This window comes from Pistacia vera, unplaced genomic scaffold (assembly GCF_008641045.1).
Source record: "Pistacia vera cultivar Batoury unplaced genomic scaffold, PisVer_v2 Contig175, whole genome shotgun sequence".
In the NCBI taxonomy this organism is placed as follows: domain Eukaryota; kingdom Viridiplantae; phylum Streptophyta; class Magnoliopsida; order Sapindales; family Anacardiaceae; genus Pistacia; species Pistacia vera.
The window spans coordinates 69,788-86,705 of record NW_022195844.1 but is presented as its reverse complement, the minus strand read 5'-3'; the positions used below and the strand labels follow the sequence as shown (position 1 = coordinate 86,705).

Genomic DNA, 16,918 nt, shown 5'->3' with positions numbered 1-16,918 from the left:
TAAAAGAAAACAAAAATATATAGTATTCTATCTCTGTGAAGGAAACGAAAGAAAAAAACATATAAATTACATATACTTAGAAACATAATTGAAAAGGTCAACATTCATATCAAATAAAAGTACCTCCTTCCAAGAACTCTAACCCAACCTAACCATAATTGAAACCGTGTCAACATGATTAAGAGAAAAACAGGCAAGAACTTTCTAGTAACTCATTGTCATCAAGAAAATTACATTCATAGCCAATAAAAAGCCTTCACAAAATAAACTACATATCATAACTAATTAGAACACAGTACTTCTCTCCAAGAAAAACTCAAAACCATAACCCTAGACATAACTTGTCAAACTCTATTTACAAGTCGCAACCCCTTGGAAACTCGTTCGCGTACAGCCCTTCCTCTCTTCTTCATCACTGGGAACATCGGTGTCAAGAAACAGCATTATCTCTCCTCTTCATTAGTGAGGCGATGCTGGTAAACCACCACTTCCTGTTCTTCTCTCACTGGTGACTTGGTGCCAAAGAAACAGCAGTTCTCTCTTCTTCATCACTGGACAACTCGGTGCCAAAGAAATAGCAGTTCCTCTCTTCTTCATCAATGGACAACTCGGTGCAAGAAACCAGCATTATCTCTCCTCTCATTAGCTGAGGCGATACTAGTAAACCACCCACTTCTGTATTCGTCACTGGCTGACTTTGTGCCAAAGAAACAACACTTCTCTCTCTTTCAATGGCTGACTCGGTGCCAATAAACCAGCGCGAATATCGTAACTGCGACGGGTATGGGTTCGCCTAGAATCTCCCAAGCGTTGGTTATAAGCTTCAAAGCTCCTGGAGCCGCAGCAGAGTTATGTTCTCAGGCTTAATCATGTTCGCAAGTCGAACAAACTCATGAGTGATCGTCTCACAAGAAACTGATGACAAGGGTTTTCAAGCCAAGAACACCATACAAGTCCATTTCACCAGTACTGTTTTCTGAGTGAAGAAAAGTGAATTCGGTAAGCCTCCGCATAGATATCAACTGATCCGTAGAAAGGATCCAACAGCATCGCCAATGAAGCCCACTCGAAAGCAGAAGCAAAATTGTTCTTCAAGAAGTCCTGTTCTGCTGTCTCAATCATGATCTCTGTCATGGTGATGGGTTCGTTTTTTTCAAAGGAATGATGAGAAAACAATGAGAAAGTGAAAGACAATACTTTGTTGCTTGAAAAGATTGGTTTACTGAATGGAAAGAAGAGAAAACAGAAGAAAATAAAGAGGAAACTTCTTCTTGAAAACAATTATAGAAACAGAGAGTTTGATCAGTTTATTGTATTAAATAGTGTGTATAGTTGGTTAGAGATAATCGGTATTGACAAGGAATCGAATTCATGTTCCCAAATTTTAATTTGAGTTCAATTTTTTATGGAAATATCTGTTAGCTGGCATTCTGTTTTAAAATATCTCATTATGTAATAATTACTCGATTTTAGCATTATGTTTCCTAGTTTTACTAGAAATAATAAACTCAAACAAGATAAAAGGAAGACACCAAATTACTAAAAACTGTTGATCAAGACTACATAAATAAATTATAACAACTCAAGATTGCATGTACCCCGTTTCCTAAACACAATAAATTACTCTAAATTAAAGTTATAGAACAAGTGTACATTTATTAAATTTTAAAATATTAAATCCAATTTGTCATCAATAATGAAAGATTATAACCTTTAGCTTTTAAGAGTTTCTTTCTCATAGATCATGCCACTTTTTGTTGGGTAACTGGTAATTATATAAAAAAAAAGAATTATAAATTAGGCGGGACGAATCCAAAAAAAACACGACCTAAACAGGCAAGAGACGTCGCCTAACAAAAGAAAACAAGGGAGCCAGAATGTACACTTTACACACCCCTTAAATAGCACCAAAAAAACCGGCCGGGATGGATAACAATCTTTTCACTTCTTAGCATCACGATTTTTTAATTTTTTTTTTTAAATTACACTGTAGTACACCAAGTTATAACATCTTTTTTGGGTAAATGGAAATAGTATAAAGAATGAAAGAATGAAACCCAAGAAGGGAGTCTCTATAGATAAGAATAAAGAAAATTCCTAGGTTTTACTCATTAATATTAATTAAAGATAATTTTTCAAAAACTTGCAAAATATATCCTAAACTTACCAACGTTAGAGAAAGATAAGGATCAGGGGCATTCCTCACTCTTCTTCTGAATTTTAATAGTAAGAATTTAAAAAATCTTAATAAGATAGGCAAGAGAAATGTCAAAAGGGTGATTGAAAGGGATTAAGAGCATCTCCAATTGTGCTTTTTATTAAATAAAATCTTTCATATAAATAAAGAATATCTTTATCAATTTCTAATATAATAACACAATTTTTATTTAAATCCAAATGACTCTTTAAATTAATGAAGATGTTTATTTTCAAGAAGAGATTTAATAAGAGAGATAATTAATAATAAAAACATAGAAACTTATAATTTAATTAAAATTATGATAGAAAATGAAATTTGACTCTCTAAATGTGGAGAGTCAAACTCACTTTTTAATTTAAATTTAAAGGATAAAAGTTTGTTGTACTTTAGTTTTATAAATAAACTTTTTATAATAAAAAGTTTAAGTCATATAAAGAGTCTTTTAAAGATGTTCTAATAACTTTTGGTTATTATTATTATCAGAGTTGATTATGTATGTCACACAAATTTCCTCCTTCTATCATCAATGTTCAGATGAACTTCTGTTAATTTAATGGATTAAGTAAAACATATGTTATACACTGATGATGAAAATTCTAAGAAACATAATAACATGAAATAATTTGTTATTTTAATAAATATGATAATTAATGGAAAATTGTATTGATTCTAATATGTTTTTGAGTCTTTTACTAAAAATATTAAAATGTATTAAAACATTATGACATGTAAAGTGAAGATTTGGTATTATCAGTCAAACTTTGTCCTGAGGTCTGCTAATCACAGGGATTAAGTAAAGCTTTACTAACAAGTACTAAAACGTTACTTAAAATTCCTGCAAGAGTAAACTAGTTGAACGAAAATTTAGGGATGAAACTGTTATTTTCCAACTGTCTTTTCCGGTTTTAGGAGAATTGTCCTTATCGAGTACCTAAAAAAAAACACAGGGACCATATTTTTCCCCTAATGTATGTGGAATTGATTTCAACCTGATTCATTTTGGGATAGACTTTCTAATCACCAACCAATCGTTAACAGCTGACAGTGGCCACTGACGTTTTAATTTGACAACTCTATGGGCTTTACTGGAATCTTAAACAAATTGTTAATGGAATCTCAATATTTATTTATAAAACACAAGATATTTAGTTGATTATGATTCAGATGCCGCTAACGTAAAAGGGAACGTTAAATTCAGGACCCTTGGGTTAATAAATTACCCTTGGCTATGTTAGCTGGCATTATGTTTAAATATCTCATTATTTAGTTAATTAATTACTCGATTTATCCTCGATTTTAGCATTTTTAATCCCACTGATTATAATTACCTTCCTTCTTTATCTCAAGAAGTTTCCATGAAAAGTTTGTATATAGATCTCTATTTAATACATGTTTCCTAGTTTTACTAGAATATAATAAACTCAAACAGATAAAAAGGAAGACACCAAATTACTAAAAACTGTTGATCAAGACTACATAAATAAATTATAACAACTCAAGATTGCATGTACACCGTTTCCTAAACACAATAAATTACTCTAAATTAAAGTTATGGACAAGTGCGCATTTATTAAATTTCTTAAAATTATTAAATCCAATTTGTCATCAATAATGACGTGATTATAACCTTAGCTTTTAAGAGTTTTCTTTCTCATAGATCATGCCATCTTTTTTTGTTTGGGTAATTGGTAATTATATAAAAAGTAAAAAATTTACAAACAAGCAGGATGAACCCGAAAAAGTACGAAGGGACGCCGCCTAACAACAGAAAGCAAGGAAGCCAGAATGTACACCCACACAACAAGTTTTTTTACTTAACATCAAGTTTTTTTTTAATTTTTATTTTTAAATTACACTGTAGTACACCAAGTTATAACATCTTTTTTTGGGTAAATGGAAAGATATAAAGAATGAAAGAATAAGACCCCAAGAAGGGAATAGATAAGAGTAAAGAAATTCCTTGTTTTCATTCATTAATATTTAATTAAAGATAATTTTTTTCAAAAACTTGCAAAACATATCCTAAACTTAACCAATGTTAGAGAAAAAATAATGGATCAGGGGCATTCCTGACTCTTTCTTCTGAATTTTAATATTAAGAATTAAAAAATCTAATAAGATAGACAAGAGAAATGTCAAAACGGTGATTGAAAGGGATCAATAACCTTTGGTTATTATTGTTATTATTATATTATTATCAGAGTGATTATGTATGTCATAAAAAATTCCTCCCCAAAAATGACAATTTTCTTCTAATTATTTTATGTTGAACTTCTTATTAATTTAATGGATTAAGTAAAACATATGTTATCCACTGATGATGAAAATTCTAATGAAACATAATAACATGAAGTAATTTGTATTTTAAAACATATGATAATTAATGGAAAATTGTATTACTCTTGTTGTGTGTGATTTTGTCAGAAAGCCTGCAGATCCTAGAAGCTCGCAAAATTGTAGTCTGCACAAAATTAACACAACCCAAAATAACTAGACCTAGATTCAGTAGGATCCAGAGTAAGCTTGACCTAACTAAAGCTCATCACAGCGACCAATCTTAACAGCTGTTCGATAGATCAAGGATAAGCTTCAATCTTGATACTTCGGAAGAGATGAGATCCATATTGTTGGTAGCGTGATCTTAGCACTCAATTGTTGAAATCATGAGACTGCATACCAAGTCTGATCGCAATCCAGATTTGTCTCTCTTTCCTTTATCAAAAACTTGTATAAATACCCCATCAAACTATGAGAGAGGGGTTAGCAAATAGTATAGGATTTACATATTCTTTGTAAACTCTCAAATAATAAGAGAAAAAGTGGACGTAGGTTAAGTATCAACTTGCCGAACCACTTAAAAAATTATTTGCGTTCTTTAATTACAACATTTTTGTATTGCATGTTATTTCATAAAGTCACGCACACATCTGATCTGATTCTACTAAGGTCAATCAGATCTCTCTGGTTAGTGTGAATTCTCGTATCAACAACTCTAATATGTTTTTGAGTATTTACTAGTAGTCGACGAAAACTAAAAAATTTAAATGTTATCAAACCATTATGACATGTAATTGAAGAGTTTTTAAGTAAAGATTTGGTATTTATCCGTCACAACTTAGTCCTGAGGTTTGCTAATCACAGGGATTAAGTAAAACTTTACTAACAAGTACTAAAACGTTACTTAAATTCCTACAAGCGTCAAGCTTACTTCAACCAAAATTAGGGATGAAACTGATATTTTTCCAACTGTCTTTTCCCTTCTTAGGAGTATTGCGCCTTATCACGTATAGAAAATTGTATGTGGACTTGATTTCAACGTGATTCATAATGGGAATAGAGTTTCTAAACACCAACCAATCATTTAACAGCTGACAGCTGGGCACATGACGTTTTAAGTTGACAACTCTATGGATTTACTGGAATCTTTAAACTAATTGTTAATGGAATCTCAATATTTATTTAATAAATCACCAAGAAATTTAGTTTGATGATGATTTCAGATTCCACTAGCGTAAAAGTAACATTTATATGCCTGTCAATTCAATAAGATATTTATTATTTCTATGATCGTCGGAAAAAAACTTATACTCCATAAACATTAAGCCAATATACATAAAACACAAGAAGCTGACAAATAATATTTACAAATAGCCGATGACATTGGAGACGAATCAAACCACCTTCAACCAAGTGGGTGGAGGCCAGAAAATTGGGAATAACTCGAAATGCCATAGCTCCATCCGCCATTATCATCCTCCTGTAGAAGTTCACAACACAGACTGCCGGGTAATCAAAATCCAACCTAGAGAAATCTTTATCATATAAATAAATACAGTTCCTCTTAACCCCAGAAAACTCTTCAGGCGAAATAAAAAATGAACAATCTTCACCAGAAACACCGCTTTATTTTCTATAATTCCATTCTTTACCTGAGTCCACTCGCGCTTCTCTTCGTCAAGCTTGAAAATATCCACGCGTACAGTGCCACACTCGTCGCCAGAACCCAATCCAAATTGTTATACTTTTCTAACCAATATTTGTTGATCAAAACAACTCGTCAAACGATTTTACCAGGGAGATTAATCTGTGATTTGATTTGTCACCGGAGCTGCCATTCGAAGAAACTTAAAGATTTAGGATCCACAGCTATGTACGTCCGTCTGAACCCGTGGCGAAGAATTTCTTGTTGTGATAAATAACATCTTCAAAATATAATCCATTACCTCCAACCTCAATATTCGTCCAGGTTTTGTTCACTTCTCCATAAGCCCACTTGCCTCCTGTAATTAACGCCATAACTTGGAGTTCGACCTCCCTCATTAGAAATTACCACTTTTCTGAAACAAGAAGGGTCGAACTTGTTGGACTCTAGTTGAAGTCTATAAACTCTGATTATCTCCTTACTCGATAATCCAGCAAGTTTAAAGATTTGGGTAACAACTGGGAGAACTTTTCGGAACAAAGTTTAAAGACAGGATCCCCGACTCGGACTTTGCCGGAGGTCAATTCTCGACTTTGAGGACCCACGTTTCTCCGGGTTGCTGTGTGGAGTCGAGGGGTTCAAAGGCGTATATGGTGGACTGGGCGAGAGAGAGGTCGCATAGGGTAAGTGTGAGGGTTTGAGGGAAGGAAAATTTGAGATCGGAGCGGGGGGAGAGGGGGGGTGGAGGAGGAGGAAATGAGCGTCGAAATGAGTTACAGACGGCGCGGAAAGAGAGGATGTCGATGCGTGTGGCGAGGCGTTTAGCGATGGCGTTGAGAGGAGTTCGGGGAGAGTGGACCAGTCTGGTTGAGTAGTGTCCATGGGAGAAAAAGGAGAATGGGTGTTTGTGGGATTTTCAGTTGCGTAGTAGCTTTGAGTTTAGAAATTTGTGATGTTGTTTTCTTGTCAAAATCATGTGGTCATGTTATTGTGCACTAGAAGATTCATTGTATCTACACATTATATGAGTTAGATTTATATGGTTAGTTTGGATGGGGGATATGGTTTGGTTTCAAATAATAAAATATGTTTTCATTATTATTATTATTATTTTTTCACTTATTCTCATGAAGATTTTGCAATGATTTAAAGGATTCAAGTTATAATTCAATGCAATGAAGGATGCCTGATTTAACATAAAGGAGGACCAATTACTCCATTAATATTAGAATAAAAAGATAGCTTGTAAATTATTATATTAATAAATTACTTTTTAATGTTGGCAAAAATGTGTATTCTAGTTGTCATCTGATAGATTAATCTCCCAGGACCTTAAAGTTAAGAATTGGATAAACCTTTAGTGGTCATCCCTATTAGCAATTAAGGGGAATCAAAATCAAGATCACTTGAGTAATACACTCAAGAGTCTTCATCGTCCCATCCAGTCATCCAAGAGTTGTTAATTGTAAAATCTTTCACTTTACTTTAATACCCGCAAATATAATGTTTATTGGGTTAGTATTCAGAACCATTGCATAAAGTAGTAATAATTTAAAAGGATCAATGTTATGTTATATTTTATTGACAACCTAGCCAATTTCCTCTTACGTATTTAGGTTATTTCAAACCCTTAAGAGATAATGAAATATTGAGCACGCCTACAATTTTAAAAAGTATGTATATATTTTATTGACAACACTAAGCATTTTCCTTCTTAAGTATTTTAGGTTATTTCAAACCCTTAAGAGATTGTGAAAATTAAGCACGCCTACGTTTTTTTTAAGTATCGTGCGATCCTTACAATTGATATTTGATACTTTTTCAGGGGGACAAATAATAATCCAAAGGAGTATATAATATTTTATAAAGATTAAGGTTCGTTCTATGTTTCACTATTTCTCAATGGGCTCTTCGATAAGCTCATGGGCGGCTTGATCTTATTTTACCACGAGGAACAAATATAGATTTCCATCTCTAAGTTTATTTTAGCATAACTCACTCCATTTTGAGTGTAAAGTGGTGTCAAACCAAAATACCAACAAACATAACTCTCTTAAAAAAAAATGTGATTAAGTTGTCAGTAAGTGCTGTCAAGCTCTAAATTTTTTTTTTTTTTTTTTTTTTTCTATTTCTTCAAAAAAATACTAATTATTAAAAAAAATGATATCATTTGGTTTAAAAATGAAGGGATGAGTAATTTACTCATCTTAATTTTATGCCACTCTCATCAATTCCCTCCAACATTCACATTCTCCAAATCCCATTAAACTTTTTGAAACAAAACTCTTTAATCTTCACCCAAATCAAAAGTTCACTTCTTCAACTTCTTTAGCTTCAATTTCTCCAACCCACTTCGCTCCACCCTCCCAACAAACCCTACTTGTAACCCCTTGAAACCTGCAAATCCATGGACCATCTTAAACAAATCCACTCCCAAACCATAAAACAGGCCTTTTCACAACCCCAGCGTCCAAAATAAACTCATTGCCTTCTGTTGTACTCATGAAAATGGGAACATGGACTATGCTTGTCAAGTGTTTGATAAAATTCCCCAAGTACTGTGTTTGCCTGGAATACATGATAAAAGGGTATTCTAGGATTGATTTGCATAGGAACGGGATTTGATGTACTTAGATATGCTTAATAGCGATGTTAAGCGGATAATTATACGTTCCCCTTTGTTGAAGGGTTTTTCACGTGGTGTTGCTTTAAAGTTTGGTAAAGAGTTGCTTGTCATGTGGTGAAATTGGGGTTGGTTCTAATGTGTTTGTGCAAAATGCGTTGATTAGTGTGTATTCTTTGTGTGGTGAGATTGATGTGGGCGAGGGATTTTTTTTATGAGTTGTAAAGAGGATGCGGTTACCTGGAATGCCATGTTTTCAGGGTATAATAGAATGAAGAGGTATGAGGATACCAGGAAGCTTTTTGGTGAGATGGAGATGAAAGGAGTGTTATCTACTTCAGTACCTTTGTTTGGTGCTATCAGCTTGTGCTAAATTGAAGGATCTAGATGGTGGAAGCGGGTACATAGGTATGTTAAAGAGTGTAACATTTAACCTAATTGATATTGGAAAAGCTTTGATTGGATGTATGCAGCTTGTGAGAAATGGATGTTGCACTTGAGATTTTTGGAATGATGAAAAATAGAGATGTAATTTCTGGACTGGTATTGCTTTGGGATTTTGGAATAGAGGACAAGTTGATTTAGCTCGGGAATTTTTTGATGAGATGCCAATAAAGATTATGTCTCATGGACAGCCCTGATTGAGGGTATCTTCGAGTGAATAGGTTCAAAGAGGCTTTAACTCTTTTCGTGAGACGCAAACCTCAAATATAAGGCCAGATGAGTCACCCATGGTCAGCATTCTTTCAACTTGTGCTCATCTGGGGGATTAGAATTAGGAGAATGGATAAAGACTTACATTGACAAATATAAGGTGAAAAATGATACATTTGTGGGGAATGCTTGATTGACATGTACTGTAAATGTGGAAATGTCGAGAAAGCACGAAGCATATTTAGAGAGATCCTTCGAAAGACAAATTACATGGACGGCATGATTGTTGATCTTGCCATTAATGGACATGGTCAAGAAGCTCTTGATATGTCTGAAATGCTTAGAGCTTCAATAACACCAGATGAAGTAACTTATGTTGGTGTCCTTGTGCCTGTTCTCACAGTGGCAGGTAGATGAAGGAAGAAAGTATTTCTCTGGCATGACCAGCCAACACAGTATTGGCCTAATGTAACACATTATGGATGCAGGGTGATCTTCTGGCCGAGCTGGGCGTCTAAAAGAAGCTCTGGAAGTTATTAAGAATATGCCAATGAAACCAAATTCAATTGTCTGGGGAGCTCTTCTCAGTGCATGTGAGTTCACAAAGATGCAGAAGTGGCTGAAATGGCAGCAAGAGATTCTTGAGTTAGATCCTGATAATGGAGCTGTTTATGTTCTGCTCGGTAATATATATGCTGCTTGCAATAGATTAGATAATCTGCGTGAAGTTAGACAATGATGCTTGATAGAGGAATCAAGAAAACCCCTGGCTGCAGTTTGATGAGAATGGTGTTGTCACTGAATTTGTTGCTGGGGACCAGTCACATCTGAAACGAGAGAATCTACTTGAAGTTGGAAAAAATGACAAGTGACTTGAAATTTGTTGGGTATTTGCCTGATACTTCGGAGGTTCTTGATGTAGGGGAAGAAGCAAAGAGAGTGCAGTTTATCGGCATAGTGAGAAGTTGGCTATGGCATTTGGGTGATCAATTCAGAACCTGGGGCCACGATTAGAATTGTGAAGAACCTCGAATGTGCATGGACTGTCACCATGTGGCGAAATTGGTCTCGAAAGTGTATGATAGAGAAGTGATTGTCCGGGATAAAACTCGATTCCATCATTTCAGGGATGGATCATGTTCATGTAAAGATTATTGGTGAGTTGAATTAGGGTTTGATTCTCATTATTTGATAATTAATTGTTATTACTTCTTTCCTCCTAAGAGCATTTGATGCCAGAAGTACATAATCATGGCTTTGCATGTGTTAGTAGAATATCTTCAAACTTTCATAACTTGCTGGATTTATAGTTTATACTATAGTTTATATTTTCTGATTTTGTTGACGGCGAACTTTTTGATAACTACAACACTATATGAGCACGCCACATTCATTCTGCAATCCAAGAAAGAAGTAAATTTTGGACGAAGTTCGCAAATTTTTATCATTGAAAACATATTATCAACCATTGAGAAGCACTTAAGGAAGGGATGTGGTAAGAGCAGAGGGAAGGATTCCGATGAGACCATCTTCAAGTATTACTCAGAAACTTGCGTATTGTCAGAAAAATATATCCAGATTCTTTAGGGAGAAGTGACTTTCTTAATGAAATCTTTTAAGTAATTCATTTTCCATTGACTCCGATTCATAATTTACCCGACGAATGTATTACTCTGCCTTGGCAATCAGATGTTTTATGTCACACATACATTACAATCCCTTGCAAACACATCAGGACCTCAATCTGCAGTGTCAAATAAATTAATGCAAACTAACACTTCTTTTGAATTCATGTACTTGCTGCTGACATTATACCAACCAAACACGTTAAATGATAGGATTTAATGAAGAAACAGTGCTACAAAACAGCTTTCAGAAACTTAAGTTCAAATGAAGAGCTACCAGCAACTATAACATCACAGTAATTCCACTAAAGAGGATCAGGCTGACTATCAGCCAGGATTTATTACTGGAAGTCTGCAATGTAAACTGATTGATTTATCTGTTTGACGTGTACCAGGAAAGAAAAACTGGAATATAACTGTCAAGCAAGCACTCTGTGGAAGAATCCCATAGAATGCACAATCTGGTTTTGCAAGGTGAAACTGGAGACTCTTGGAAAAGTGTTTGACACTTACTTGTACAGACTGAGCATCTCCCCGCAAAATTGCCCTCTCTGATCGACTCTGAGCACTGAGATGCTGTTCGTCAGATGGAGCAACAGCTTGCTCTCCAATAACCGGGAATTTTCTAAACTCAGTACCAAGTCTGATCAGAGTTGTTGAAACTTGTACATGCACATCGCCGTACTTGCTTATGAAGACATTAAGCAAATCTCCAACATGCTTCATCCGGTATATATAATTCTGCAACTGATTTAAATCTGGAACCTGAACCAGAGTCTGAGGCAAATCTTGAGCCATATCTAGAGCAGTCTGAAGCTCAAGAACTTGAGCCCTTGACAATGGTTTTGAAATAGGGATGTCTTGGATTACAGCAGACTTATACCCCTTGGTTTCAAATGTAAGGAAAGGCATTGGCTGTGTACAATTTGGGGGCAGCTTCTTCACCAACTTTATCTGGAGGCGATTAGCAGTGGAGCCACCACCACCAAATTCAGAACAAATGCTGACACTACTACGGACTGCACGTTGGAGAATAGATATGTCGATGGCAAACGCAATGCGGTCCTCATTCTGGCTTGAGATACGGTAATCATCAAACAGAGTTTCTTTGTGAAACTGTGCAATGCATTGAATCCCATCACCACTGAGAAGGTTGTGAAGGAAGAATGCATGGTCTCTAGTGAGGAAGAGGTGGCATATTTTCCCCATTTTGTCTAAGGCTGGAAGAAATCTCCTTTCTAAGAGATTGACTCCATTCTCCGTCAGAAATGCCTTGAACTTCATCTCTGTCTATTACTCTATCCTCACTTCTCAGAAAAACAATTGAACATACTGCCCAAGTAGAGAGGAGATAGAAAAAGTATCAGAACAATACTCAAGGCTCATATGCACCCTAGAAATGCAGATTTAATTGGCTGGTATTAGGAAAAAAGGCAATGATTCAACCTTTTTGTAAATAAAAAAAATTATATTATCAAGTACTAACCTAGAAAGATGAATATTGCATGATGGAAAGAATTTGGAAAATAATGGTAATATGTTCACCAACTTCTAACTTATACTCAAAAAAATGTAGCCTCTTTCTCCAGAACTCATTAAGCTTTAATATGGTGCAGAACACAGAAGTTAATAATACTAACTAGATATTGTAGTGCAAACAATTTTTGGAACAGAACCAACATGATGTAATATATCTGCCCTGCACAAACAGTCTCACACCATGTCCTTAATGATCATTTTTACATAGGAAATCACTCAATGCAGCTTTTTTTCCAAAAAAAAAAAAAAAAAAAAAAAGAAAATGATGTATGCTAATGTGAAATTAGGTGAAAGTTCAAACAAAAAGAAGGCACTTAATAAAGATATCACTCATACATCAACAAGGTTCAACTAAATACTAATTAATCATTACAGTGGTAAAAAAACAACTGCAGATTCAGGAGGAAGCGGAAAGCTTTAATTATGAAGAAGATCCTATTCATACCAAATGCTGTATTGGCAGTGATAAGACAAACCATCACAGAAAACAGGTTCAACGAAAAGAACAATAATAATATCAAAAAATAAATTTCTTTTTTAGGCTAAAATAAATTCAAGGGAAATAAAGAAAAAAAAAATCCAGTTATACACAAACAAAGTCAAGCATAACTCCATATCACACACGCAAAAACCTATAACTTGAAAGCGGAAATCTTATACTATTAATATTAAATCCTATAAAAAGTTCTCATTTTTAAGTAGTTTATTAAGTATATAATATTGTTTCATTTCTCAATCGATATAGTATCACCAACAAGAGATCAAACTGAAGCAAATTGAAGCTATTACCATAACAAAGTACAAGATTTCACAAGCTGATTCAAAAAAGTCTTTTTACCATCCTTTTGAATCTAAAACTACGTAAAACATTGATCTTTAGAAATGAGCAATTTCTCGTTTATCATAAGTTGCATGAAGGAATTGAAAAAATAAAATTTAAACTTTGGATTTTGGATTTTGGATTTTCTCGGGAAACAAACAGAGGATTAGGTTTAGAGGGGTTACCTTTCGAAGATCGCGCGCCAAAGATTGAGAGGGAAAGCACTGAAAGCAGTGAAAATGGGGGATTTGTTATTAGAAATTTATTAAGAAATAAGATTAAAATCTTTTACCTTTCCAGCCGAGTAAACACGTGACCTATTCACCAACTTGAATTTAAGTTTTTCATGGTAAATCTCATTTAGGCCCATTAAAAATCATTGCGCTCAAATCTATAAACCACATCGTAATCCTTAATAAAAGACATGTCGTTTATTTTCATACACTGTAAACGTGACATGTCGTTTACATTTGTGTTTCTTCAACGGTGTCTTTTGTGTAAATGACGTGTTGTTGAAGGCTTGAAGTTTCCGTAAGTTTAAATAAAATTCTTTATGGTAAATGTCATCTAAGTCCATCATAATCCTAAAATTAGGGGTTTTTTATGATTTACCGAATTTATGGTTTTAACTGATATTTACCTGAATGACGTCGTTTTCATACTCAAAAAACAATGTCGTTTTGCTTTACGAGAAACGTTGTCATTTTGACAATAAACGATGCTGTTTCATTTGCCATAAACAACATCGTTTAATGAAGAGAAAACGTTGTCGTTTCCTTTTCACAAAAACGACGGCGTTTTGTTCAGAAACACACGATATTGTTTCATAAAACTAAAACGATGTCGTTTTGATAAAACAAAATGGCACCGTTTTTATCTAACAAAATGACATCGTTTAGATAAGTACAAACGATGACGTTTCTTTTAGTGAAAACGACATGTAGACGTAAAAATCTACCTATACGTAAAAGGTTACCGGAAGTCTAGTCGGGGACTGTGACTACGGCTGTGATGTAAAGCTCTCGAGTAGGAGCTTCGGGTGTGAAGGTGTAATGTAGTGTCCTTTGTGAGAGGGCTGGCCTTTGCTTATATAGTGACTGTCTGGTCTCCCAGTCCTAGTAGAAGTAGGAGTCCTAGTATGACTCTGATGCAAACCCTAGAAGGATTAGGGCTGTGATAAGCTGTCTTACCAGTGTTCGAATAGGAAGGTGATTCTGATCAGGAAAATAACTTCGAGTAGGAAAGTGTTATGAACAGGAAAGTGACTTCGAGTAGAAGATTGATCAGGATCAGGAATATGATCAGTGCGCCGTGGACTCGGAACTTGCCTACAGGCCCATGAAGTGAACTCAAACTGGGAGGCCTGTGCCCAGAGGGTTTGGGTCGGTCGTATCTCGTATCAAATGAGACTGATCTGGCTTGGGCCTCTTTAGGACTGGGCCCGGTCTTTTCTTCACTAGTGGTCCTGTTTTCTTATTTGGGTCAAGGACGATTTTTGGCCCTAACACGACATCGTTTTGTTGAAGATAAAACGATGACTTTTTGATTTACACAAAACGACGTCATTTGTAGAATATAAAAACGATGCCGTTTTTCTTTACCCAAAACACCGTCGTTTTTCATTAGCACAAAACGATGTCGTATCAATGTTATAAACGACATTGTGCCCCTAGTAAAACAACAAGTCGTCCGTTTTGTAAATGGCATGTCGCACGATGGTAAAAACGATGTCATTTCGTTGAAAAGAAACAATGCCGTTTGTATTGGTAAATGATGTCATTTTGTGAGAAGAAAACGATGCCTTTCTTTTCCCTAAAACAATGCCATTTCGATCAATAGAAAACATTGTTGTTTCACTTTTGCTTAAATGACATCGTTTTTGTTAAGTTAAAAACATTACTGTTTTATTTTACCCAAAATGACACCGTTTCATTTAGTACTAAACGGTCCCGTTTTGTTTGCTATAAACGACGTCATGTTTAGGAGAATAAAACGGTGTCATTGTGTTTCCCTAAAGTGACACCGTTTTACGTTGCTACGGAACGACGACGTATACTTTGGTGTAAACAATGTCGTGCCCCTTTGTAAAACGACAAGTCATCCGTTTTGTAAACGGCATGTTGCACGATAGTCGAACTGGCACGAATACGCTGACATGAAATGAGTTCCCCACAGAGCAATTTGTTGCACCCCCTATCATTTGATGAAGTGCAGAAAAACCCAAAATTGATGTTGTTTTGTTCCCCGAAAACTTTGCAGTTTCCTTTTCCCATAAACAATGTAATTTGGTCGAAAAGAGACGATGTTGTTTTCTTTTGCCAGAGACGACACTGTTTTTGTTATCAAAAAATGATGTCGTTTCATTTGTCCCTAAAACGACGTCGTTTGTGTCAATACAAAACGATGTCATTTTGTTTGGTGTAAACAACGTCGTTTGCAGGGAAATAAAACGATGTCGTTTCATTTAATACAAAACGATGTAAACGACATCATTCTTTTTGATAAAACGACAGGTAGTCCGTTTTGTAAACGGCGTGGTGCACGATGGGAAATAATTTGCACCCCCTATCGTTTGATAAAGTGCAGAAAAACCCAAAAATTGATGGTTCTTAAATCTTAACGGACCAAAGTGATATTTACATTAATAAAAAATTGAAATCGAAGTAGGAACGACATCTCGTTTACACGAAAAATGGAGATGTGTTTTGCAAATAAAAATAAAAAATGAATAAACAAAGCTCAAGTAAATTCATAACAGCCAACAGGAAGCTTTAAGCATTGCCATCACTGATGATCAAGCTTTCATATGAAATGAACAACCAACTAACAATCCGATGTGTTCATCATCATTCTTGCTCTGCTCTACTCTTAGTCCNTGGGAACATGTCGTTTGCTCTATTTTTAAGGATAAAAGAACTTTACAAGATGTTGTAAATGATTAGGCTCAACATAACTGAGGGGTTCACTTGAAGAGTCTTTCATGGTATTACCTATTTTTTTTTTTTGTTATAATCATACAGATTTGTAATCCAGGTATAGTGACTCATATATAGACCGGTGATCAAACATACCCGTGAACACATTTAACTAGGCATCTGTTGTAGCACTACAAATGATGATAGTATCCCATTTCAACTCATTCTTTGGTGGTTCTTGACCAAGCTCTTTCCAATAATGTGTCTAATGTAACATGTTAGGGATGCTAGTAACAATACGTGTCATGGTCTTTTTAATTGAACATTTGAGGTGTTGAAAAGGGAAGAATTGTAAACGTATATGTGTCATCCTTTCAAATCAAGTTGTCCACACACCTAATGCAAATTTGCAATGTTGATTGTATTATAAACATGTATTCATTCCATATTATATTGTTGTGACTTAGACAAAGGGACTTGAGGCCGTGTTTGTAAAGCCAATGAAAAGTTGTGTAACTGATGGGCTAGACTATGGGATGGTCCACCTCATAGAGTAGATCCTCTAAGGGATGGGCGCCAATCTTGGTCGGATCATGGCGTAGAGCAAACTGTCTATGGGC

The 16,918-nt window shown here is 35.0% G+C and overlaps 1 protein-coding gene and 1 pseudogene across 1 annotated transcript; one reads left to right on the top strand and one right to left on the bottom strand.

Annotated features, from left to right (window-relative positions):
• The first annotated feature begins 8,511 nt into the window (after positions 1-8,511).
• LOC116126111 lies at positions 8,512-10,697 on the top strand (annotated as a pseudogene).
• Positions 10,698-11,329: 632 nt separating this feature from the next.
• LOC116126129 lies at positions 11,330-13,637 on the bottom strand. Its single transcript, XM_031411833.1, has 2 exons — positions 13,569-13,637; positions 11,330-12,356 (listed from the first exon to the last, which is right to left on the bottom strand). Exon 2 carries the CDS (start codon positions 12,306-12,308, stop codon positions 11,352-11,354), a length of 957 nt encoding a protein of 318 aa, XP_031267693.1. The 5' UTR covers positions 12,309-12,356; positions 13,569-13,637; the 3' UTR covers positions 11,330-11,351.
• Between the last annotated feature and the right edge of the window lie 3,281 nt (positions 13,638-16,918).

Coding starts and splice junctions, on each gene's coding strand:
- LOC116126129 (XM_031411833.1), bottom strand. CDS start 12,308: ATGAAGTTCAAGGCATTTCTGACGGAGAATGGAGTCAATCTCTTAGAA.